The 23,787-nt window shown below is 39.6% G+C and overlaps 3 protein-coding genes across 10 annotated transcripts in view; all 3 read left to right on the forward strand.

Moving 5' to 3' along the window:
* Positions 1 to 5,657, forward strand: part of ndrg3a (ndrg family member 3a) — a 32,016-nt gene extending 26,359 nt beyond the window's left edge. For 4 of the 5 annotated variants that reach the window (XM_005450187.4, XM_003442646.5, XM_005450188.4 and 1 more), the window contains 10 exons: positions 232 to 318; positions 1,290 to 1,346; positions 1,559 to 1,662; positions 2,127 to 2,192; positions 2,285 to 2,336; positions 2,475 to 2,522; positions 2,618 to 2,653; positions 2,753 to 2,804; positions 4,088 to 4,126; positions 4,603 to 5,657. In XM_005450187.4, the coding sequence (XP_005450244.1) occupies positions 232 to 318; positions 1,290 to 1,346; positions 1,559 to 1,662; positions 2,127 to 2,192; positions 2,285 to 2,336; positions 2,475 to 2,522; positions 2,618 to 2,653; positions 2,753 to 2,804; positions 4,088 to 4,126; positions 4,603 to 4,775 (714 nt within the window). In that variant the 3' untranslated portion in view covers positions 4,776 to 5,657. The remainder of the gene's footprint in view (positions 1 to 231; positions 319 to 1,289; positions 1,347 to 1,558; positions 1,663 to 2,126; positions 2,193 to 2,284; positions 2,337 to 2,474; positions 2,523 to 2,617; positions 2,654 to 2,752; positions 2,805 to 4,087; positions 4,127 to 4,602) is intronic. The other variant, XM_005450189.4, reaches the window with a different exon arrangement.
* A 1,530-nt stretch (positions 5,658 to 7,187) lies between these two features.
* sla2a (Src like adaptor 2a) lies at positions 7,188 to 10,711 on the forward strand. 2 transcript variants are annotated; one of them, XM_005450190.4, is made up of 8 exons: positions 7,188 to 7,472; positions 7,947 to 8,059; positions 8,227 to 8,326; positions 8,423 to 8,509; positions 8,847 to 8,950; positions 9,459 to 9,611; positions 9,695 to 9,824; positions 10,199 to 10,711. In XM_005450190.4, exons 2-8 carry the CDS (start codon positions 7,987 to 7,989, stop codon positions 10,323 to 10,325), a joined length of 774 nt encoding a protein of 257 aa, XP_005450247.1. In that variant the 5' UTR covers positions 7,188 to 7,472; positions 7,947 to 7,986; the 3' UTR covers positions 10,326 to 10,711. The 2 variants fall into 2 exon arrangements, with proteins under 2 accessions (XP_005450247.1, XP_003442693.1); XM_003442645.5 differs by having other exon boundaries at positions 7,950 to 8,059.
* A 745-nt stretch (positions 10,712 to 11,456) lies between these two features.
* trpc4apa (transient receptor potential cation channel, subfamily C, member 4 associated protein a) lies at positions 11,457 to 23,723 on the forward strand. 3 transcript variants are annotated; one of them, XM_019358646.2, is made up of 18 exons: positions 11,457 to 11,604; positions 14,110 to 14,238; positions 14,378 to 14,494; positions 14,629 to 14,686; positions 14,799 to 14,854; positions 14,991 to 15,119; positions 16,246 to 16,447; positions 16,601 to 16,786; positions 16,893 to 17,035; positions 17,122 to 17,253; positions 17,468 to 17,526; positions 17,646 to 17,831; positions 18,008 to 18,098; positions 18,205 to 18,345; positions 18,457 to 18,568; positions 18,893 to 19,005; positions 19,194 to 19,400; positions 21,453 to 23,723. In XM_019358646.2, the coding sequence occupies exons 1-18, from the start codon at positions 11,479 to 11,481 to the stop codon at positions 21,588 to 21,590; spliced, it is 2,325 nt and encodes a 774-aa protein (XP_019214191.1). In that variant the 5' UTR covers positions 11,457 to 11,478; the 3' UTR covers positions 21,591 to 23,723. The 3 variants fall into 3 exon arrangements, with proteins under 3 accessions (XP_019214191.1, XP_025763238.1, XP_025763239.1); XM_025907453.1 differs by lacking the exon at positions 11,457 to 11,604 and adding an exon at positions 11,649 to 11,779; XM_025907454.1 differs by lacking the exon at positions 11,457 to 11,604 and adding an exon at positions 12,737 to 12,756.
* Positions 23,724 to 23,787: the final 64 nt, after the last annotated feature.

The raw sequence follows: 23,787 nt of genomic DNA on the forward strand, positions 1-23,787 counted from the left end.
GACATGCTTCACTTTTAATCATGTTTTTGCTTCTTTAGAGGACATCCAACATCATCAAAATGTTACAAACTTTTTGTTGTGAAGATGTAGCTCCTGGGAGAACGTTCCCTTGTTCAGATGCTCACATTAAACTACAATATGATTTAAAAATGATAAAGACATTAAAAAACAAAACACAGGGAGACATTTTTGTTAAAAATCTCTCATCCTCGTGCGTCTTTACTTTCACAGCTGAACAACCCGTCCCTCGTGGAGGGGCTGGTACTCATTAATGTCGACCCGTGTGCTGAAGGCTGGATTGACTGGGCTGCTTCAAAGGTCAGCATTTCTACCTCATCGATGACCAGGATTTTCATCATATATGAAAAGAGAAAATTCTGCCTTCTGAAGACCGTACTAGTCAACTACCTTGTTAAAAATTTTATAAAAGCTCGCCCCTCTTTTTAAAAAAAATAATTTTTTTCTCATATCAATTTTTATCTACTAGATATAAAATGTCCACTGCATTATTTCAAATTCATGTTAGTGTTTTGTAAGTCCACTATCCATCCAGGACTCCCTGCAAAACTAGTCTGTGCTCCATAAATTGATGTCAAGGTACTTTAAATTTTAGATGACTTCAGACATGTTGTGCTTTGAGCACATTGCTAAACTGTCTTTTACTGTCAGACTCTGAACGCATCATTGTGCACGTTGCAATGATAAACATGCATTTCTTATGGGAGAGGGGCTTAAATAATGTACCTGCCATTTCAGTTCAGTTTCCAGCCTTATATCATGTTGATATTAATTAATACGTTCTGGTGTTGGTTTGCCTCCTTTTGTATCATGACCATGTTATTATTACTGTTATAAACTGGTGTTCATGCTTTGGTTTTTATTTAGTTAAATAAGAGAAACAGTAAAATTACTTTTAGAAGTATTCAGAGTAAATATTAAATCTGATGTATATTAAAGTATAAAATCTTTCTCCCATATACATTTAAAACATCACAATTTTATGAGCTGTTATTAATGTCTGAAATATGGTAAAGAGGAAAAGTCCTGAGCAATTTATTCCATTTATGAAGTTTATAGCACTCAAGAGTTATAAAATGCAGGTATACCAGCTGATATAGATATACCAGTGAATCTGGGGACTGTGCATTTCTAGTAGCAGTAGATCACTTCACAATCATAAAACTTGAAGATGGCTATGTCAGTTTATTTACTTCTAATTAGTCCACTCTCCAGAAATAAATCAGATCTTGTTTGTATCTTACCGTGGCTCGTCTTTCTCTTGTGTGCAGCTTTCTGGATGGACCAGTAACTTGGTGGATATCGTCATGGCTCACCACTTCAGCACTGTGAGTCTCACTTATTGCTATGTAGTTCTCCTGACCTTTTCTCATTGAAGCTGTGAAACAACAGCTGAACCTCTGGAGGCTTTCTTTTAAAATTTCCCTTGACACGTTTTTCTCAGACATTTGCTAATTAATTTATCTCTGTCCTCTCAGTTATAGAAACTAGTAGATTGTGACATGTCGATCACACTCTCGGTTTATTAATCCGTTCTCAGGATGAGCTCACAGACAACCAGGAGCTGATCCAGACGTACCGCCTCCACATCGCCCAAGACATCAACCAGGACAACCTGGCCCTCTTCTGTGGCTCCTACCAATAGTATGATACAGTTCATGGTTATTATACACTATATATTAACTTTTGTATTTTCAGTTTTCTGCTATATATTGTTATAGTTGAGTTTTCATAGCTTAGATATCCCTGATAAAGACATCTCAGGCACGCAGCTCTGGCTGGGAGGGAAGGAAAAAGGACTACTATAAGATAAATAAGGATTATTTTGAATTATGAGTCATTCAAAGCTGCTTCAGCCGTGTCTAAGAATAAAAATACAGAGTTGGTAATGAACATAACAGGCCACATTTAATATTGGGTTTTGCAAACAGTTGCCTGCATTTTTGCTTATTCATTACATTTATGAGCACTTTTATTAACAAAGATAATTCATTGCTGTGGAGTAAGACCTAAATATACAAGCAAAAACATGCAAAGCACAGAGGTCTAACAAGATAACGTCATTTTCAGCTTCTCCAACACTTTCTAATTTTTTCCCTTTACACCAGCCGTCGAGACCTTGAGATCGAGAGGCCCATAGTGGGTCTGAATGAGGACACGGTCAACACACTAACGTAAGTCTATGAGATCAAGATGACACATGTATACACATTTGGCTGTGAGTGCATGGTGTGATTTGAGAATATCCACTCCTCATTTATTCCAGTTGCCCTGCTTTGCTGGTGGTCGGTGACACGTCACCTGCTGTGGAGGCCGTGGTGAGTGGCGCCAGTGGTGATTACAATCCATCATCTCAGTGCGCTAAGAAGCTTGGGGAAGGATTTGTTATGCCAACAAGCAGCGGTTCTTTATCCTTCTCTTCATCACTCAGTGTTTGCCTGTCTTTGATGTTACAGGTGGAGTGCAATTCCAGGTTAAATCCCACCAAGACTACATTGCTAAAGGTGATGCTTCTGCACTGCACTTTCTGACATATGAAATGTATGATATTCATATTTATAAATGTGATTTACTGATGAGACTGATAATGTCCTCTCAGATGGCTGATTGTGGAGGCTTGCCCCAGGTTGTGCAGGTGGGTTTTTTTTTTTTTTAAATTATCGAGAGACGTGGCCGTCATCTTCCTCTTTTCTTGGAGCAACACCATCTTCTAACTTTTTTTTTCTTTTTGCAGCCAGGAAAACTTGCTGAGGCATTCAAGTACTTTGTCCAGGGCATGGGCTACAGTAAGTGAAGATGCTCTTGTTTTTTTGTTTTGTTTTTTTTGTATGTGACTGAAGGGTAAACAGATCTAATTCTAAACTGGTTTAAACTGGTTTGGTAGTAGTCAGTGTCCAAGAGTTGTTTACAGACTAATACCTGTTTGAACTGACGTGTTTGTGGCCCAGGCGCTCCACTGAATTTCCTGTTGACGTGAGTGCAATGACAAAAGTTACTTAATTGGGACTTGTTTTCAATGCAGTCTGCGAGCTGTTGCTAACCTCACCCCCCACCCTCCTCGGACATTGGCCTGCAGAGCGTGAAAAGAAACAGGTTTTTTTTTTTTCGTCAACCTGCTCACGGAGAGGCAGCCCACGTGGCTCGATGGATGCTAACACCATTTCCTCTCTGCTTTTTGCAGTCTGTGGCACCCACCAGCCTCAGTAGGTGAGGTGTTAGTGCTTCTAGAAATGACGGTCACATTCTATGAGCTGAACAGCAATTTGCTTCCTGTTCAGTTCAGAGTGGGCGTTAAAAATTACCCTTTTTTTGGCCTGGTGTGTTTTCTTTTCTATCTGAACTGTTTAATGATGCAGTATTTGTCAAAAAAGACTCAACGTGCATGGTTAAACAGGCCTTTAGGCTTTACAGTCATTCATTTGTTAAAAAAACAAAACAAAAACATAAAAAACAGAGAAGACACAAACACATCTCTAGAAGACCCTACAGGCTTGCTGTGCACCAAGCAAGACTCTGATCGACGGACAGATTAATGTAGGTTTGCTTCTAAGAGCTGCACAGATGATCGCTGTCTATGTGTGTCTTTCTGTAACGCTAACTCTCTTTTGCATTCTCTCTTTCCCGGGCCATTCACTTTAGGAGGGCAGCCTTGTGTAGCTAGTATGCCAGAGCCTGGGTTTTACCTTAAAGGCCACCGAGTGCTCCTGTTGAGTAAATGCCACTGCAGGATTAGAGCAGATTAAAAAGAGTGTTTTCATGCATTGAAAGAGTGGAAAAAAAAATCTTAACACCTCAGCATGTTTCTGAAAGCTGGTTTTCCCTCATTAACACATTGCCACAGTGTGAAATGCAAAGGGAAACGGCCAGAAAGTTCAGGAACTCAAGCGTACGGTATAACTTGCATGCATGTCTTCATTTCTTACCTGCTGTTGCTAGCAAACAAATGACAGCTATTTGTCTACAAAAATTGCTGCGAAATACACTGAGGTGTGGCAAAGCACCACGAAGGGCTTGCTTTTCAACATGTCTCCCTTTCTCCTTTCTTTCCCTCTTTAATCATTGCCTGAAGTTCCCTACGTTCTTCTCAGTCACCTGAGCAACGAATCAGGTACCAGGTTTTTAAGTAGCTGCCAGATGAGGAGGCTTTGAACTCAGTGGCCTCGTAACAGTACAGTGGATGAATGTCAATGTATGCACGAAGTTCTCGAGAGAGCACTGTTTAATATTTGGAACAGCAGCTCTGGGTTGTGGATACAGTCGGCATACTGCACCCTTTGCATACTCTGATGACATTCACCTCACTCCCTCTCAGCATGCCCCGAGTGTCCTAGTTTACTGCATGAGCCGCTGCTGTTGCTTCCTGTCAGTTCCGTTGGATTGCAAATGCTGTGTGCTGCTGCTGTATTACTGTTAGCACATTTGTGGATAATTTGATTAGTCTCCATTTATGAGAGCGGTTTGCATGCTAAGCACTTGTTTCCGGTTGTTGTTGTTGTTGCTTATGTGTCACGGTATCCGCATTCCCACGCTGCACCGAGTCTGTGGGCCGTGTGAGTGGAATATTAACGCGCGTTTCTCTTTCAGTACCTTCAGCAGGAATGACTCGCTTGGCTCGCTCACGCACCACCTCCTCTTCCAGCATCACCTCCATGGACAACAGTCGCAGCCGCAGCAACGTCAACAGCCTGCTGGAGGGCGGCACCACCGGGAGCCTGGACAGCAAGGCCGGGCCCCAGACCATGGAGGTCTCCTGCTAAGCCCCCAATCTGCCCCCACCCCGCACTCTCCCATAGTAACTTATGTCCCTTCTCCACGTCTCTCTAACTTTCTCTTTCTCTCTCTCCCATCCTAAGCAGCTCAATGCTAGGAAGATCTGTAATGATCTACGTGATTAGAAAGGAGGATGTAATAAATATATTAACAGATCCAAATTATAAAATATTGTATTAAATACACTGTCAAACTCACATTCCTATCAGAAACCATAACTCCATTGAGATGTGTTGTATATTCAAAAACCATGTGATTGACCATATGACTCAGCTGTCCAGTCCTGTATTTATTTTTTTTCACATTGTCGTTGTTTCAGATGTCTTCACACACTGTAGAAATCAAAGTAACTGTTTTTTTTAACTCCTAACATCGATTGTAAATCATGATTGTGTCTTTAATGTCAAACTAGCTGCAATGCAAATGAGATACAACGCACGGCAGGAGATCACTTAATATTTGCAGAAATAAAGCTGCATATAAAGTGATGTGGATGATGCGTGGAAGTAGCATTGCATACTGTAGCACACTGTAAGTCCAGCTAAGTTAAATGTAGAGAGCTGCTCTTGAACTTTCAGTTGTTTCACTTCAAGATATTTGACTTTGTTTGGTTTTTTAACTCGACCCAGCATTTCATTTTCCCTTCTGCTTTGTGTTGATGGGTTTGTTTGTTTTTTTAAATTGCTTTTTTCCCCCTTTTTTTGATGTTGTTCAGTTGACTAGTATATTCATTGTTGTTTTAACAACCTTCAACAAGTGGGATCTGATGTGAAAAGTATGAGTCCCTTCCATTAGGGGCCATGTGGTGCTTCTCACTGTCTGCTGATTAGCTCATTTATATTACTACTGAATAAAGATACGAGAACGTGTCTTGTTTTTATTTGTCAGTGCTTTTACCAATAATTCTGCTAAACCAACGGCTTGTGAACAAGCGTGCAACCTAATCGAATGAATGACAGAACGCGCGTTCTCATACATCGGCTCTCCTGTTAGTGGAAAAGTGCGGTGACTGTGGTGAGTGAGTTTCCAACCGCTCTTGTTTCTTATTTTGTTTCTGAGAGATAACCGCTGCTGTCACAGATGAGGTGGTCTATATTTAGCACATGTTACAAAAACAATGATCAGCTGCTCTGTAAATAAGATGATGATGATTTCTAAAAACGAAGCAGAATGGGAATATAGTGTTAATATGCTAATCATAACACCCACTGAGGACCTGCTTACTGTAATGATTCTGGGAGCTCTGTTGCTAATTATTAATTTCCCTTACTTGATGGAGCTTTCCGAGTATTTTTGCATACAATATAATGTGATGACATGCATAAAACCCCATTATGACGAATGCCCTGTTTTTGTTGACATCTGTGGTGCATTTACTGAGGTCGTACTGAGACTGAGTCGGGCTGATCATTGCATAAGTTTTTTACACGAGTTGACTAAAACACAGGAAACATGCACCATTTAGTGACCCTTTTTCAGTTTCTATTTGAGAAAGATGTACATCAGTGGTTTGGAATGAGTTAATCTCTGATTTTTTATTTTTTTTTTTTAAAAAGAGCACAAAGTTCTTTCCATCTGTGCTAACAGGCTGTTCTGGTGATTCAGCACCAATCTGATCTGTTCTTGCTGTATTGTTTCCATTCAGGGTACACTTGCTCATTTGCGTCTGAAGCAGCTCAGAGTACATCTGATTAAGACACAGAACAAGGAGATATGACAGTTTTATCTTGGTCTTATTAATATTTCCGCGAACGACTGGTTTGTTTTGTGTTTTTTTTTAACAGAGACAACGTTTTTCTTTCCTGCCCCTCTCATGGTTACATAAGCAGTAGAGCTACAGTTACGGAATTCGTGACAATTTTTTAAAAAAATTCTTGATTGCCTTTCACCTTTTCACACTTACATGTGTAAAAGAGCAGGACCCCACTGGTGGGTTGTTTCTGCAGTGTCAGTGTGGTGGATGGATGAGAAATCATGGCACGCGTAGGTTGGCAGTGGAACCTCCTGATTCTGCAGAAGTTTGACTTTTATCTCATGGTAACAACTGGAATGGTAACATGATGGATAATAATGTAAAGAGAGAAAACATCTCCACGGTTTTCCCTTTTCTGCACATTTAAAAATACAGAAATTCAGATAGTTTATCCAGTATAAGCTTATTTTACATTAACTGTAACTGTAAACTGATGACACCTCTTCAACCCACAACAATGCGCCACAGGGTTCATGTACATGGGGATGACAAATTTCACTGACGTACACATTCATTCCATAAACAAGCACACAATTGGTGCCTCTTCAAAACAGCCTGCATCAGAGAGATCAACTTGAGGTAGTTTATGTCACTCTCGAGCGTCACAGGAAGTTGCAGTTGGGCCACATGTATAAAAGCCAGGCAGGAAGCTTCCTCTCTTCAGTGAGCCCACGCGATAAACAGCTGCGCAAACACAGCAGTCTTCGTAGTAACTGATCAGAGCAAGGAACACACTGATTGAGCAGCGTGCCTGAGTAGGAACTTGAGCTTATACATGTACTACACGTTACCCAAGCAACATTGGATGTGCTGAAGGCAGAAGAGCATTTTTCACTGGGAAGACTTGGATTTTACTCGTTATTGTGAAAGGAGTCTAATTGAGCGGAATATATTTTCTGGAGGACCTTTTTTCATACAAGAATTGAAAAAGGTGAGAATATGCTTTTCTTTCTTTCCATTTCCCCCCTTTTGTTCCAGGACTTCACTTTCACAATGAGGAAATTATGCTTAAATTTCCTTTGAATTTTTGTCACTGAGCGATGATCATGCACTGCAAAGAGATGGAGTGCTCAGTTACAGTGTTTTAGTTTGAGATATGTTCCTGCCTTGCTGCTACCGCAGAAGTAAAATCTCATCTCATTTTGCATTTGAGAAACTGACCATAGTGCTCACATAAGTATTGCATTGGAAATTTAACACAGGATATCATACCTCTTGTTGTGGTTAGGCGCCTTCCTGTATTCTGGTTTTGTTGCCCGGATTCAGGTGTCCTAAAAAAATATCCTGCATCTCTAAGTAGTTTTACAGATACCACAATGCCAATGCACGAACTATATTTGCAGTTCAATTATGAATTTGAGCTACTAAAGGCGATTTCATAATAACGCTATATTTTTTCCCCTAGCAGCAGCAGACATTTCAAATTAGCAAGAAAACCACAGAGCATGGGGACCTGCCTCACCAGATGCCAATCCAGCCTGACAATCTTTGAAAACCCAGATGAGTCTATGTCAATGGGTAGGTTTAATCCCAGGACAGAAATATGTACATGCATATGTATATATATATATATATATATATATATATATATATATATATATATATATATATATATATATATATATATATAAAATTAACCAAAGGCAAGATTAAAATCAAATATCTCTTCCTTTCTATCTGTGCAGAGAGCCCGGAAAGCGTGATTGTGTCTCTTGTTGATTACCCATCATTTGGAGAAACAGAACTGACCATGTGCATTGGGGAAAGACTGACCATGACATCAGAGTATGCATTACTGCTCTTAATGTTTCAGTTTTAAAGTTCAGCTACAATTAGTGATGAGTGTCGTTTATTTATTTATGTATTTATTTTAACTCACAGTGACGGGGACTTCATAATGGTGAGATCCACAACGACAGGCCGGGAGAGCTACGTCCCTATCGAGTACACGGCCAGAGTTACTGACAGGTACAGACACAAGGACCGCATTAGCAGATTTGTCACATTTTTCTGTGCGTGACAAAAGGCAGAGGAGTTGAAATGAAAGGGGAGGCGGGGAGTTCCCTGAGGGGTGGGAGGGGTCCCTGTGTAGGTGAACTTTTACCTCAGTGGAGACAAATGTCTGGAACAGAGCTTTTCTTTTTCGGTGACATGATCAGCTCCTCCCTCCTGTAGTTTCAGTCCTCCTCCAGTGGTGAATGTGCTCTGATGTTGTTCCACTGGATTTTTCCTAACAGTAAAATATGACACTGTCTAATCATCTTACTGTTCTGAAAGTGCATTTTTTTTAATTATTATTATGCAGGTGGCTGTTCAAAGGCATCAGCAGGTACAAAGCAGTGGAGCTGCTCATGCTTCCTAATAACCAGAATGGAGCCTTCTTGATTCGAGAGTCAGAGACAAGCAGAGGTTAGAGGTTTTTATTGGGTTTTTTTTTATTCCCCCTTTGTTAATTGATAGATTTATCATCATCATATTCAGTTCGAGGCCAACATCATGGTAGGAACCCTGAAATTTCTTCACTTGAAGCTGCATTTCCCCTTAGCCTAGCTCTGTTGGGGAGGAGTATTTCCTACCCAATTATTTTAATTTTCATTTCTTCTGTACTTCTAAACGTTGTAATGGCTTGTTACACTTATTAAGTATGTATAAAGGATTGTTATTGCACATGTATATGAATTTATTTATTTATGAGTATGCATCATCAGACACTGAATCCAGTATAATAATTTCCTTAAGCAAAATCGCCCTTAAACTGCTATTTCTATTTCTACTGAAGGCACAGCTATTTACAGACTATACTGTAAAGCTCAGTAGAATTATTTAGTTCGCTTAAGAAACAACTGGAACCATGGTTAACAACTAAGACTGGCATACTTTATAAATTCCTGCATCTGTGTGTTATTTCTTTATTTAGATTCCTACTCGCTATCTATCCTGAGGAGAACCAGCTCTTCGTACCAGGACTGTGTGAAGCACTACCGCATTTCTACCCTCCCGAATGGATGGGTCTACATATCTCCAAGCCTTACTTTCCCTTCCCTGCATTGCATGGTGGAACACTATTCAGGTTTGTATTAATGTTGTGACTATTTTGCTTTAACACTAAAGCCCTTGAAAAGATCGATGTTAAAATGTTGCCTTCTTTTGCAGAGACCGCAGATGGATTGTGCTGTCGGCTGGCAATGCCTTGCTTCATCCAGGGTTTAGACAATGCTGAAGAGGCCCAGCCTATTCCAATAACAACCAGGAGGCCCACCATAAAATGGAAGGAAATCAGCAGGTGTGGCTCGCTCTAGATTTACTTGTACTGATGTCTGCCATAAGATGTCACTCTGTGACTCACTTTTCAGCGCTGTCTTTCCTATCTTAGCATCAAGATCTGCATTTTCCGTGTATGTTGACAGTCTGTTAGAAAGATAATGATTTAGCGCTGCGGTAATGTGCTGAATAAACTGGTGTGAAGAGTGTGTAAACAATACCGGCAGACATGCCAACAGATAGGCCTGTGGTTACAGCGGGTACGTGCCAGTTGTGAATGTGTGGAACCTGCAAATGTAGAGCAGGATGTGCAGGTTGAAACGGCAGGCTCCAACGGATTCAGTTACCACGTCACTTTCCTCACTGAAGTCTCAAATTCTTCTTTGTCTCCTCCAGATCGGTGATCTTAAAGAGGAAGAGGACAGTGTCAGACCACTCTCTGGTGAGCGAAGGGCTCAGGGAGGCTATTTACTCCTACCTCCAAATGACCGAGGCCGGCGAAAACAGCTGCTGGGACACTTGAGGAAAGACTGCAGAGTGAGACCCTGTAATTCATCGGCTGCGGCTTGGGGAACCCACTGGAAGAGGCCGTCTACACGCCCAAGTGCAGTCTTTAGAGACTGCCCTGGAATAGCGGGAGGGCTGAGACACTACGCTGTGTGGAGATATGCAGTACTGCAAACTAGATGAGCTGGAGGACTGCTTTTGTGGATGTGTGTCCAAAGAGGCGTAAAGAGGAGCTTTGAGAAATGTGTTCTCATTTGGCTCCTAAACATTGAATGTATCTCTTAATTTATAAACTAATGTATACATGCAGGTTGAATGTCATATTATGTGTTAATATTATTGGAATATGATTGTTATCATGGTTGTGTTATTGGAATCCAATAAAATATATCATTTATGTAATACATGTGCAGATTCTGTGAAACCAACCAAACAACTTCGAGGGGAGCATGCTGAAGTCCATTTGCTACACTATTCCATAAAAAAAGGAAAAAATGCTCTTGCACTGACACATGCATAGCCACACACGTATAGTACACTCACAGAGACATGTAGCCACCGTTTTAAAAGTGCAAAGACATCCGTGTTAGACTGCAGAGGCAAAGCAAGAGAGACACTTTCTCTGGGTGCCGAAGTGGATCACTGAATTCACGATACACTTGGCTATCAGCACACAATATCCTCAACACATTTCCATTCGTTTTGCAGTTTTCGAGTTTTGAAAACAAGCTGCACAAACTGATGAATGACTTATTTTTTTTAGTCGTGCTGGTTACCATTGCTGCAAAAACACGAAACTACTGTGAAAGGAATAACTGTACCGAGCTTGCACTGCAACAACTCATCTTTTAAGTACGTACGATTAAGATTAATTGACGTAAGTTCAAGAGGTTCAAGATTGTCCGTAGAATTCAGCCGCCGCCCATAACGCCTATGCTTGTGTGCAATACATACAAAATATATGAACGCAAAAATAATTATGGCAGGCCTGAATTTTTTTTAAAATTTGTTTATATATCACGGTGTATATATATGTAAGAACGTAATTACCAAACGCACAAGCTCGTAGAGTCTGCTTCTCTGCCAGCAGATGCCGCTTAATTACCTCAAATAATTCATCAAAGCCTTTCACTTCCTGCCCAAACAGTTCAGTTCAGGAAGAAGAAATAATGGCGACGCTTCTGGGGTGCGAGTCCCCTTGTACGAGAGGAAAACGAAGAAACTACAGTAGCAATATCATCACGAAGTTCACGGCCACTAAAATCACCGGCCAGGGCTTCAGTCGAGGAACACAGGTGGGAGAAACGACATTTGTTTTGACTGTTAAACCACTCGAAAGTTGATCGACTGAGACCAGGGACTTGCGCTTGGAATCGAGCCTGAAAAGGAAGACGTTGTCCGAGAGACCTAACTGGAGCTGTAGTCGCTCCTGTCAGCTCGGGCTTGACTAACAGGCTAAAACATAACGGGGTGTGTTTTTTCTTAGACAAATCTTAAACTATAATGCAACCTATTGCCGGGAAACATGTTTTTGCTCGCTGACAATCCAAATGACGCTGTCACTGCTATAAGTGTATGAGGAAAGCTCCGTTGAAGTGGCTCTTTTGTTGTTAGCTTTACATTAGCTTAGCATTGGAGGCCAGGTTTAATGTGATATAAAACGCTTTAAAGTCGGTTGTCGTCGGACTGTTCTTGTGCCCGTTAAGTATAAGAATGTAAATATTTCTACAGCGCCCCTCACTTTCTTTTCTAAATACTGTAATCTTGGTATAAACGACAGTAAGATTTGCTAATGTTAGCGAAGGAGCTAGCGAAGGCTAACTAGCTAAGCCAGCAGAATAGCTCAGGTGATTACGTAACAACACTAACCACAATAACTATCGTTTCCATAAATGGGTACGCCGCAACAGCTGTTAAGGCATGTTAACGTTCGCAGGTTTATTTTTGTGCCATTTACACGATATTTCTATGTGTGAAGGGTTGGTTGTTTTTTTGATTTAATGCTAGCGATAGTTTACGCTAACTGTTTAGATTTTCACGTATCTTCGTGCATACGAATGTCGCACCTCTCCGGGTGTTTCCGCACGTTCAACTCATGCATGTCTATTATGCTACTGACCGTTTCATCCTAAATAAAACCGTCAAATTGAAAAGCTGATTAAACCCATTAACACCTTTTGTGTTTTCAATGCATATGTTAGTGGCGTGACTGTCACATTTCCAGCTAACGTACTGCGTAATGACGTTTACAAAGAAGCTTTGTTCTTAAGTAGAGGTTCTAATAAAGTATTTCCAGTGTTATCTGTTAACACCCCCGATAACCCTGAACACGTCGACTTTAAAAAAGTTTTCTTAGGCCGTCCAGAGAATGTTATGAGTTGCTGTAATTTGGGGAAAACACAGGAGTCCTGCCAGTTCTGCTGACACATGAACAGATTTTAAGGAGGGTAGGTCATGTGCTCTGGTTTGAGCCTTGAGTTGTCAGAGCAGTTCACTTGGTGTTTTAGGTTGAACTGCCTCTGAGACATGAATTAGAGCTAATTGTTTGGTCATTCTTCAGCTTTTTGCCCAATTTCAGCCAACTTGGTGGCGAAGTGGAGCATGGCCAAAACAAGAACCCATTAAATTTTGTTGCAGATCATTTTGTTTAAAATTGCCTGAAAGGTTCGTAGGTAGGCCTTGGTTGATTACTCTCCGATTGAGTTTTTTCATTTCATCATCTTTAATATTAAAAAAATGGGCAATATTAAGAATGGGTCAAATCATTTCATGTGAAAGTGCCAGTAGGAAGACTGGGCTCTCTTTTCTGTTTTCACAACCAGTACCTGCCCAGAGTAAACAGAGTTAAGATATTACACATTGTAATTAAGTTTGTCATGCATAAATCTGCTATTTTATCTCAACTTTTTATTTTATTCTTACTCAGTGAGATGTTTTCTGGTAACTACATTAAAAACACATGCATATTTGCAAATTTTTTAACTTGGTCAATAATTATTTTGTGTAGATGTAGAAAATGTTCTTTTCTTCCAGGAAGTTTATATGTCACAATAAATATGTGTTTCCTGTGATCAAGGGAGGCTATGACTCAGATAAGGTCTCTATGAATTTAGATTTCAAAAGGTTAAAATAGAAACTCTGTTGGGGCATGTTCGCTTTTGTAGTCTACGGTATGATCAAAGGTGTGGCTTTGTAATTTCATTTAAAAGAATTCTTACAACCTTGCTGTACTCATAAAATTTTTCTTTCTTTGAAAGTTGCAAACCTATTGGAATGAGAATTTTATTATTTATTTGACTGACAACACTCTCATATTTTATGGGTATGTGTTATAGTGAATGTCACGCTGCTTTTATGTTTATTAAAGATGTCATTTTATTTAAAGGTTTAAAAGAAAATTAGATATTTTCACTGTGTATAGCTGCTTTAACAAAAGCGTCATACAATGTTAGAATAAGGTATGAGAAGACCTTCTCACATAGCAGACAGTAAATGTCAGACTGATATTTCACTACTGAAAGTACTATGTAGTATTGTGGTTTCTGAGCAGAATGTGCAGGACAGAGCATATACTCGTGGTGAATTCTCAAAACAATTACCTGTGCTATTCACAGATTGACTTAATCAGACATTACAGACTTGAAACTAGGGAGCTGGTGGGATAAAGTCTGTTTAGTGCTAATTGGATTGATTCTGACATTTGCAGTTTCATATACTGCTCCTCTAAGTAGTATCTAGTTCAGGACTGCAGTGCATGTTTGAAAAGGGCTCATCTAAAGTTGCCTCTTTATGTGTTGTAGCTCCCAGGAGGCCTGCTTCAGGAGAGAGATAAACGTGCCAAGTGGAATGGCATCCCTACTCTGCTGCAGAAGCTTTATGAGAGCAGCCATCCCAACAGTGACCTCTCCCATGCCCACACCTTTCTTAAGGTATCCACATAGCAAAAGCCCATCAAATGGAGGCTGTGAAATGACTGGTTTTAGCTATTTTTTTTTTGCTCAGTATTTTACTTTGAAAACTGGTGGGGGGGGAAAAAAAAATAGTAATGTGACCGCTGTTTTTTGGCAGTTATTATTATCCCAGCTGTCTGTGGAGGCCATGTCCTTTGTCACAGAGGACAGGAAGACCGCTCAGGAATCCACCTTCCCCAACACGTACACTTTTGACCTCTTTGGTGGAGTTGATGTAAGTCTTACATTCTTGTGGCGTTATTGGACTGAAGCTGTTATTTCTGAAGAATAAACTCTAATGTATAGCTCAGCTCCTCCTGAGATACTGGAGAAATAAAAGGGTTTTCTCATTTGTCTGTGTTCATAAAGCTTCTAGTGGAAATCCTGATGAGACCTACACTAACTATGCAGAAGAAGAAACCTAAAAGTAAGTAGGATTGACATAACATCTGTCCACATTTCTGCGTTTTAGTTCTACTTTGTTTCAGGATTATGAGAAAAAAACTGTCAGATTAATATTTGTGCTTCTGTTACAACAGTGAATGATGACCTGGTCAAAGACTGCCTTAGTGTTCTGTACAACTGTTGCATATGTGTAAGTACCATGTTACATCTTTTTCATATAAAATATGCTGCACACATCATATTTTCCCTTCCAATTGTTTGCCTTGATGCAGAATCATTTTTGCATAATTTAATGACTATGTAAAATTCCTTGTTTAAATTCATAGACGGAGGGTGTCACAAAGAGTCTGGCAGCTAGGGATGACTTTGTTCTGTTTCTCTTCACCTTGATGACAAACAAGAAGACCTTCCTACAGACTGCTACTCTTATTGAAGATATTCTTGGAGTAAAAAAGGTCAGAGTTCTACTTGGATTAAGTGTTAGTAATGGGTAAATGTATTTATGGATCTCTTGACTTCACTTTATGCATAGCCACTCAACTATTTAAAAAGGATTTTAAGCAATGGGTTATAATCATGTGTTAGCCGTGCGACAGACTGGCGACCAGTACAGGGTGGACTCTGGCTCTCGCCTAATGATAGCTGGACTGGGCTCCAGCCCCCATATGATGCTGAGATGGATGGTTGAGTTATAGTTAATATGCGTTAACCAATATATACAGTTAACATGTTCAGTTAATAAATCAATATAAACACAGTAACATTATCATTAATTGGCTTTATATTGTGCATGTTCAGTGCTGACTGTTACCCATGTGCTGACACCCTTAAATGCCAATTTCACATGGATATCTTCATTTTAGAAGCCTGTTGCGAACAAAGTAGTTCAGCTTATTCTCTTATATGTTGTCATTTTAAAATGTACACCATTCTCTAGTAGCTCTGAACTGTGAATTAGCTGCTTACCAGATTGCTTTTTAAGAAATGTACAACTTTTGGTTTTTTGTTTTGTTTTTATATTTTTTTTCTACTGACAGTTGATTATTGGTGGTTTTCACTGTGTCACTAAATCTTCTAAATGTTGAACCTCTCCTAGTCTATAAAGGTGTTTTGGTGACTACATGTAAAGACCTTATTTATGCTCTAGTTATTCAAAAACTGCAGTTACTTAGCTGGCTTAGTTAAGGATAATTATCTGTCAGAGCACTGTGGAGATTATAAAATGTGACTGATTTAATTTTATTCTGTGTGCTCCTGATGGCTTAAGCCTCTCTCTCACTTCACTTAGCAGCTTTCCTTAATCTTTTTACTAATTATGACAGATAAACCTTTGGTCCATGAAAATGTATAAGTCACAGTTAGCCTAGTATGTATTATTCTGATCATTTGTCAGTTTTGTAAATACAAAAGAAGTAAATATTTTTAGGTCTTGCGCTTAAACTGGCATGTAGCATTGTTACATATATCTGCTGGGTCAAATCAAATTTAGTCAGCGTCTGTCTCAAAACTTACTTTTGAAAGTGTTGCAATGTCTGCATTCTGTTCACATTTGATGACTTTACATCTGGCCACACCTTTCAGGAGATGATCCAGTTAGAGGGCATCCCTAACCTGTCGGGTCTGGTTCAAAGCTTTGACCAGCAACAGCTGGCCAACTTCTGCCGCATCCTTTCTGTCACAATCTCAGAACCTGATGTGGGAAATGATGACAAGCACACCCTGTTGGCCAAAAATGCACAGCAAAAACGCAATGCAAGTCCTTCACGTGCAGAGGTCAACCAGGGTAGGTTGTCTTCAGAGTTCAAAGATTTATTGGCTGTGTAGTGTATTTTGTACCATAGCAAGAGTACATTTGACTGTGTTTGTTTACTCTGTTTCTGACACTCGTAACAAGAAATATCATTAAACTGAACTAACAAGCTTTGTTTTCCAACAGTAACCCTGCTGAGCATCCCAGGCTTCATTGAGCGGCTTTGTAAGCTGGCCACTAGAAAGGTATCTGAAGCCACAGGTGCTAACTTCCTGCAGGAGCTGGAGGACTGGTACACATGGCTGGATAATGCTCTGGTACTGGATGCTCTCATGCAGATGGCCACTGAGGAGCCTGAGCAAAGCAGTACAGGTGAGGAAAAAGGCATTTATGATACTGCTAACTCATGGTTGCATTCCCGTGAACTTTTAATAATACATTTAGACATGTTTTCGTTTTTTTCTTTCCTCACCTACAGAGTCGTCAGATGAGAGTTCTCTGGCTACCAGCCCTCTGAGACATCGACTGCCCCAGTCTATGAAGATTGTCCATGAGATTATGTATAAAGTAGAAGTACTGTATGTGCTCTGTGTCCTTCTGATGGGCCGACAAAGGAATCAGGTACTCTTCCCCACCATTAGAGCTGAGCTTGAATTTTTGGTCTAAACAGAGTTAAATTGTTTTTTCACCCCCGTAACTCCTCTCAGGTTCACAAGATGCTGGCTGAGTTTCGTCTCATCCCAGGGCTCAACAACCTGTTCGACAAGCTCATCTGGAGGAAATATACAGTTTCGAATCACGTGGTGCATGGCCAGAATGAGAACTGCGACTGTAGTCCAGTATGAAATTTCAATTCAGTAGTCTTAAACTCATCATTACCATTACATATGGTGTGTGAATATGTGTGTGTGAATGGGTGAATGACTGGATATGTAAAGCGCTTTGGGGTCCTTAGGGACCAGAAAAGCGCTGTATAAATACAGGCCATTTACCATTTTACCATATCACTTTTTAAAATATGGAGGGTGAACACTCTTTATTCCTGTCACACAGGAGATATCCTTCAAAATCCAATTCTTGCGATTACTTCAGAGTTTCAGTGATCATCACGAGTAAGCAGTGTTTTTTTTTTTTTTTGTTGTTGTTGTTTTGGGTTTTTTTTTTTTACATTTAATTTGATATTTCATTTAAGGTTTTGCTTTACGTTTGCAATATGTTCCCTATCTTTCAGGAACAAGTACCTCCTTCTAAATAGCCAGGAGTTGAATGAACTGAGTGCCATTTCCATGAAAGCTAATATCCCAGAGGTGGAAGCTCTTGTCAATACAGACAGAAGCCTCGTGTGTGATGGGAAGAAGGGCCTCCTCACACGCCTCCTGACTGTCATGAAGAGGGAGCCTCCAGACTCGTCTTTCAGGTAAGTGTCATGTAGGCCAAAGACTGAGATAATGCAGATTATATAGTCAGCCATCTCTTTAAAAGTCTGACATACACATATTGGAGCATCAGAGATTGTGCCATTTAAATGACTGCTCAGGGTTTCTCTGTGTAGTTTGCTTTAGCTGATTGTTTCTCCTCGGTGTCTAAATATAGATTCTGGCAGGCAAGGGCAGTGGAAAGTTTCCTCAGAGGTGCCACATCCTATGCAGACCAAATGTTCCTTCTGAAGAGGGGACTACTAGAAGTAAGATAAATGTTACCACCCATGTACAGAGATCTTTCCTCAATTATTTTATTTTTAAGTGGCTTTAGTGAATCAGTGTTCACTTTCCGTTTTCATTCCTCGACAGCACATCCTATTCTGCATCATAGACAGTGGTTGTACATCTCGCGATGTCCTTCAGAGTTACTTCGATCTGCTTGGTGAGCTCATGAAGTTCAACATTGATGCTTTTAAGAGATTCAACAAATATGTCAACACTCCAGAAAAGGTATGATCATAGATCCTAGTATTTATTAAGAATATATATACTGGCTGAAAAGATATTACTGCATTGTCGCTAATGGTATCTTTTTTTTTTTTTTTTTTTTTTTTTTCTTAGTTTCAGATGTTCTTAACACAGATCAACAGCTCCCTCGTGGATTCAAACATGCTGGTACGCTGCATCGTTCTTTCATTGGACCGCTTTGAGAGCCAGACTGAAGATGTCAAAGGTAAATGGAAATGGAAATTTGATGGTTGTAAACTGGTGTTTATAGAATATTTAAGGCAGAACTTACTATGAGCATTTTCTTTTATTTATTTTCTCTTTTTGTTTTGTTTGGATCTTTGGGACTTTAATGTGCTTAAAGAATACATAAAATTAATGTGTTGTCAAATGATTGCTGACAAAATCTAAAAGAATGCTAAGAGTTTGAAGTGGAATTGATAGCTGACGAAACAATCTGCCCCAGAAGTGAGAGTACATTGATACAATTATTTGATTTATTACATTTTTTTTTCTCCACTTTAAAAACATGTTTTGTGTTGTTTCCCAGTGGTGGAGGTACTTTCTGAGTGCTGCTTGCTATCGTATATGGCCAGAGTTGAGAACAGGCTGTCGTTCCTTTTCCGACTGGTCAACATCATCAATGTACAGACACTCACACAGGTCTGGGTTCATTTACACCTTGCCACATGTTTTCATAGAAGATCATGGTGATTATTTAGCAAAAAAGTCTGTTTAAAAGTAAACTGTAAGTCAGTTCAGAGACATTTGGCATTTAACATAATTTTGTTTGTAGTGTAAACTTTTTTTTTTTTTTTTTTTAATTATAACTGAGGTCTGTTTCTCTACAGGAGAATGTCAGCTGTTTAAACACCAGTTTGGTGATTTTGATGTTGGCCAGAAGAAAGGCTAAACTGCCCTTCTACCTCAACGCCCTTCGTGAGAAGGAGTATGCTGAGAAGTACCCGGGCTGCCTGCTTAACAACTTCCACAATCTACTGCGATTCTGGCAGCGCCACTACCTCAATAAGGACAAAGACAGCACCTGTCTGGAGAACGTGAGTAGCTGAACGTACAAACACTCAACCAGGTCAATCATAACGGGCAGGAAGCAAGAATCTCTTCACTTATATTAAGTGGCATTTGTGTTACACATTCAAAACATTCCACAGTAGAAAGGTTTGCAAGCACGGTGATAAAACCAAGACTTTGATTGCTGTGTTGCAGCACTTGTAAATTGTAGAGGTGCATAGAAGTTCTTTCAGATTAGATATTGTCTTTCATTTTTGTGAAGAGCTTCTGTAAGTCAGGGACTTTCCATACAAGAACTGAAATACCCACCCCACACCACCACAACTAAAAACCTGCCTTTTTAAAAAAAGAGTTTCTTTCTGCTGAATGTTTAAGTGCCACATATCATCTGCAGCAGTCAGCCACTACCAGTCAGGAATCACTGTTAAACCCACCTGCCCATCACCAAACAGCAGACAGATAAAATTGGTGTCTAGCATTTAACAGCGTAAGAGCCAGGTTTTTCCATCAGGGGTTAAATAAAACTAGACTAAAAGAAGAAAATGTATGTGCTCTTTGTGTCCTCCACCCAAACTGTGGTTAATTAATTAGAGGTAAACGAATATAAAATTCTTTTTATATTATTTAATATGAAAAAATACACATGCTGGGACTGAAGTTATACCAAAACCAAAGTGTTTACTTTTGCTGTAGCGTTGTCTCAGAAGAGGCCTTTTTTTCCCTTTCTTTAATTTTCACAACTGAATGGCTGTTTTAAACATTGATTATGTAAGTAGATCTAAAATATTTGACTGCCCTGGATTATCAACTCTATGAGCAACATTTACTCATTAGTGGACTTAATGCTGAAGATGGTGCAACAGATTTTGCTGTGATGGGAGGGAGATGGCGGGCTTGGTCCGTTTCACAAGCAACAATGTGACTAACAGACGTTTGGAAATAACTTCACAAAATAGAAAAATGGTCATTGTGCTCAAAGAAAAACAATCTAAAAGTTCTATCACAAGAATTCTGTAAAACCCAGACTTCTTACTGTTTTCTGAAGCCATTTTTTTCATTTATAAAAGAACATGTAAAGAAGAAAATCTTACGTTTTTCTTAATGTCCCACTCGTTGTCAGCATAACAGTTTTACAAGGTGATGTCAATGTGTTTGTTTTGCTTGCTCTGCTGCCACCAAGTGGCAGATGTCTCCAACATGGCTGCTACAATTTTCCATTAGATTTGCACTGTCCAACCTAATTACACTATTGCCACAGGTTAATGACTTTGACATATACCAACTTACTGTATTCTTCAGTACCCTTCAAATTTAAACACTATAAATGTATAGGGTACACAGACACTACTTAACACAAGAAGTGCTTCCTGTGGGAAATACTTCTATAAATGGGGTCAGAGATTGTATTTGGCATTTGATGCCATTGGTTTAATTTGGAAGGGAAAAATTTAATTAGTGGTGGACAGTTTGATCAGGTCATGCTGTGACAGAGTAAATGATATTAGCACAGAAGCCCTCTTTACAGAGATGTATGCACTTTTTGTAATTCTTTGGTGAAGAAATCCTGTGCAGAGAGATGTTTGGGGGGGAAAAAGAGCTTATTATGAAAGAACTAATTTCATAAGGTCAAAATGATTTAATCCTTGCCAATTATGATTTATGGTGTTAGCAGATCTCAGCCTCATTGATTACCTTTATTTCTATTTTACACAGGTCTTTGACTCTGTTATCAAAACACAAAATTAGGGAAAACAGAAGACTGTTCTGGTGACATGTAGTGGCATTATAACAAGACTATTATTTACGTCTGTCTGTCAGTCATTCATGGACACTCATCTGTTAGTCTTAACACTCATCCAAGAGACATCTAGCTAAGCTATTCTGATTTATCTGTTCATACAAACCAGTAAAACTGTTTTTACTGGTTTTTACTCTTTTTATGTAAAAGGCTACTCGAATAACTAATTATAGCAAATACCTTTTAGCTGTGGTTTTTTTTTTTTTTTTTTTTTTTTTTTTTTTGGTGTTTGTTTGTTTGTTTGTTTGTTCTTATTCATCTTGGGTTTTCCCTTTTTCAGAGCTCCTGTATCCCCTTCAGCTACTGGAAGGAGACTGTATCAGTGCTGCTGGGTTCAGACAGGACTTCTCTGTGTGCCATAGCGAGCTACATCGATGAACCATTCATGGATCTGGACAGAGATCTGCTGGAAGATTGACCTCCAGTGTGTGCACTTAGTGCACTGGGGATGGGATGGGGCAGATGGCCACATGGAGCATGGACACCTAAAGCTGGCGATGACCCCGCTGAGCTGAGCCGTCCGGCTGCTTAGGAACTGTGTTCTGGATGTAAAAACTCACCTGTTTGCTGTTTGCACCTTCGCATGGAGGCTGTTTTCACAGATTTCAGCAAATAGGAGTTTTCCTGGCCATCGCGTTCTCACTGAGTTAAATCTGCTTTTCAAGAGAAAGAAGAGGAAAACCTGTATGCCCACCCCAGATTGGCCACATGGTATAACAGACAATTAAACAACCTTGAAAAAATGACACCTGCATTGGTTGTTTGCTTTAGGTGAAATTTAAATCAAACTTTTTATATAACCTAGAAAGTTCTATGAAAAATATGTATGATTCAACAAGTTATGTTAGGAAAAAAATGGACTTGGTTTGGAAATGACCACAGCTTGAACTTTCACGTGCAGGTTAGTGGTGTTTCACGGGGCTGCCAGGAGTCACCAGCCTCACTCTCGCTCTCTGTTGACTCCATGTCACTCCACTGCCTGAGCTTTGAGGAAAACGGTTTTAGACCCCCCCCCCCTTATGAGTCCTCTAAAAGGAGAATTTTCAATGAACCTGTCTGTCTATTTTATTAGGTGGCTATTGTTCATTGGTGCTTTCTGGCTCCACTCAGCACATTTAGGTAGCTTGAGGGTGGGCTGGCATGTTCCACATATCACATGGGGTTCCTCTCATCTAAAAACCACCCTTCAGTTATGGCTTCAGAAGCCCCACCCAGGGACTCATTAATAATATCATTATTATTATTATTATTATTATTATTATTATTTTTCCAAGATTATTTTTCTTGACTTATATTTTGTGTTGTTAAAAACGGTGGCTTTTAGCTCTGGATAAATTGTAGAATGAAATATTGCACATTTGTTTTTATTGTTTATATTTTAACCCATTTGTTAAAAAAAATCTTCATTATGTAACAGAAGCTGTTGTGAGAAAATGCTTTGGGAAGAGAATAAACTATGCAGGTGTAAGTGTTAAAATAAGAGTTTTTGTTCACCCCCTACATAAAGTTTGCTTTATGTGAATTAGCTTTCAGCCCAATGTCATCAGCATTTGATTGGAAATCCTCCACTTTCTCTGGTATCTGGCATTTCCTGAAACCTACAAGCTGAGAATGACAATCTTCTTGGTGGCTCCTTCTGCATAGCACAGCTTTAGTTTGAAGGAGAAACGATGAGCCTGGCTGTGTTAAAGTTGTCCACAGCCTGAATGTGCTCCTGTTTTGTTGAAATGGAAGATGCAGAGCTAAAAAGATTTGGGTGTATCAAGTCAAACAAGTACAAATGAATCAGCTACCTCATGTTTTATCCCAACGCCGTACAGATCAAACCACTCCTAATCACAAGTGTACAGATTTAATCTCAGCACGTTGTGTTCACGTGAATGTATGAGGGCATTTCTGACACCATGAGTTGTGCTTTTTTTGCCTTGAGATGCAAGTGAACATGTCAAATTTTTTTTGAAGCCTTCTATTTGCTTTAAAATCTTCTTAAGGTTCTCCTGTTTTCTAGCTTTTAGCATGTCTTAAATCTCTTGACTGGTGTGCGCAAACTTTAAATGACTTCATCTTCTGTGCTTCGCAGTGAAAGTAACGCAAGTACCCGTAAGTGCTTCTCTTTCCAATTCTCCATTTCTTTGTTGGATGCTCAAGAATATTTACAACGGTGTTCTTCAGGACGGATTGTTTATTACGCTGTTATCGCTTCAGGCGTCCGTGGTAGAAGTCAGACGAAGCTGTTGGTATGAAAGCATGAATGCTGTGAGCTCTTTGGAATACCTGTATAAACATTTTCTTCGCCCTAGTTTCCGTAGCTTTGTGAGTTTATGAGAGTGACCCTTCTGTATGATGCACAAGAGAACTGGTTCTCTATAGTAATGCTGTATGTGGTGTGATCCACCCAGTAGGCCTTAGTTTTCATTCATTAGTTTGTACAGAAAAAATGGTGAAATGTTATTCTCTTTGGCCAAAAACATGCTGCATAATATAACACACTATTTGACTTATTTTTAGACCCCTGACTTTGACTTTAACTGTACATTTTATGTAATGTTTAGCATGAGGGGGACGGTCATAAAGAGCCCTAAACACACTTTTACAACTGATTATATGGTGCTTTT

Source organism: Oreochromis niloticus, linkage group LG5 (assembly GCF_001858045.2).
Source record: "Oreochromis niloticus isolate F11D_XX linkage group LG5, O_niloticus_UMD_NMBU, whole genome shotgun sequence".
In the NCBI taxonomy this organism is placed as follows: Eukaryota; Metazoa; Chordata; class Actinopteri; order Cichliformes; family Cichlidae; genus Oreochromis; species Oreochromis niloticus.

Bases quoted from the DNA above. Each gene is read 5' to 3' on its own strand.
- sla2a (XM_005450190.4), top strand. From the start codon at position 7,987: ATGGGGACCTGCCTCACCAGATGCCAATCCAGCCTGACAATCTTTGAA. The intron at 8,060-8,226 runs GTAGGTTTAATC...CTATCTGTGCAG, and splicing joins AGATGAGTCTATGTCAATGG to AGAGCCCGGAAAGCGTGATT. The intron at 9,825-10,198 runs GTGTGGCTCGCT...TGTCTCCTCCAG, and splicing joins AAATGGAAGGAAATCAGCAG to ATCGGTGATCTTAAAGAGGA.
- trpc4apa (XM_019358646.2), top strand. From the start codon at position 11,479: ATGGCGACGCTTCTGGGGTGCGAGTCCCCTTGTACGAGAGGAAAACGA. The intron at 17,527-17,645 runs GTAAGCAGTGTT...CCTATCTTTCAG, and splicing joins AGTTTCAGTGATCATCACGA to GAACAAGTACCTCCTTCTAA. The intron at 19,006-19,193 runs GTCTGGGTTCAT...GTTTCTCTACAG, and splicing joins ATGTACAGACACTCACACAG to GAGAATGTCAGCTGTTTAAA.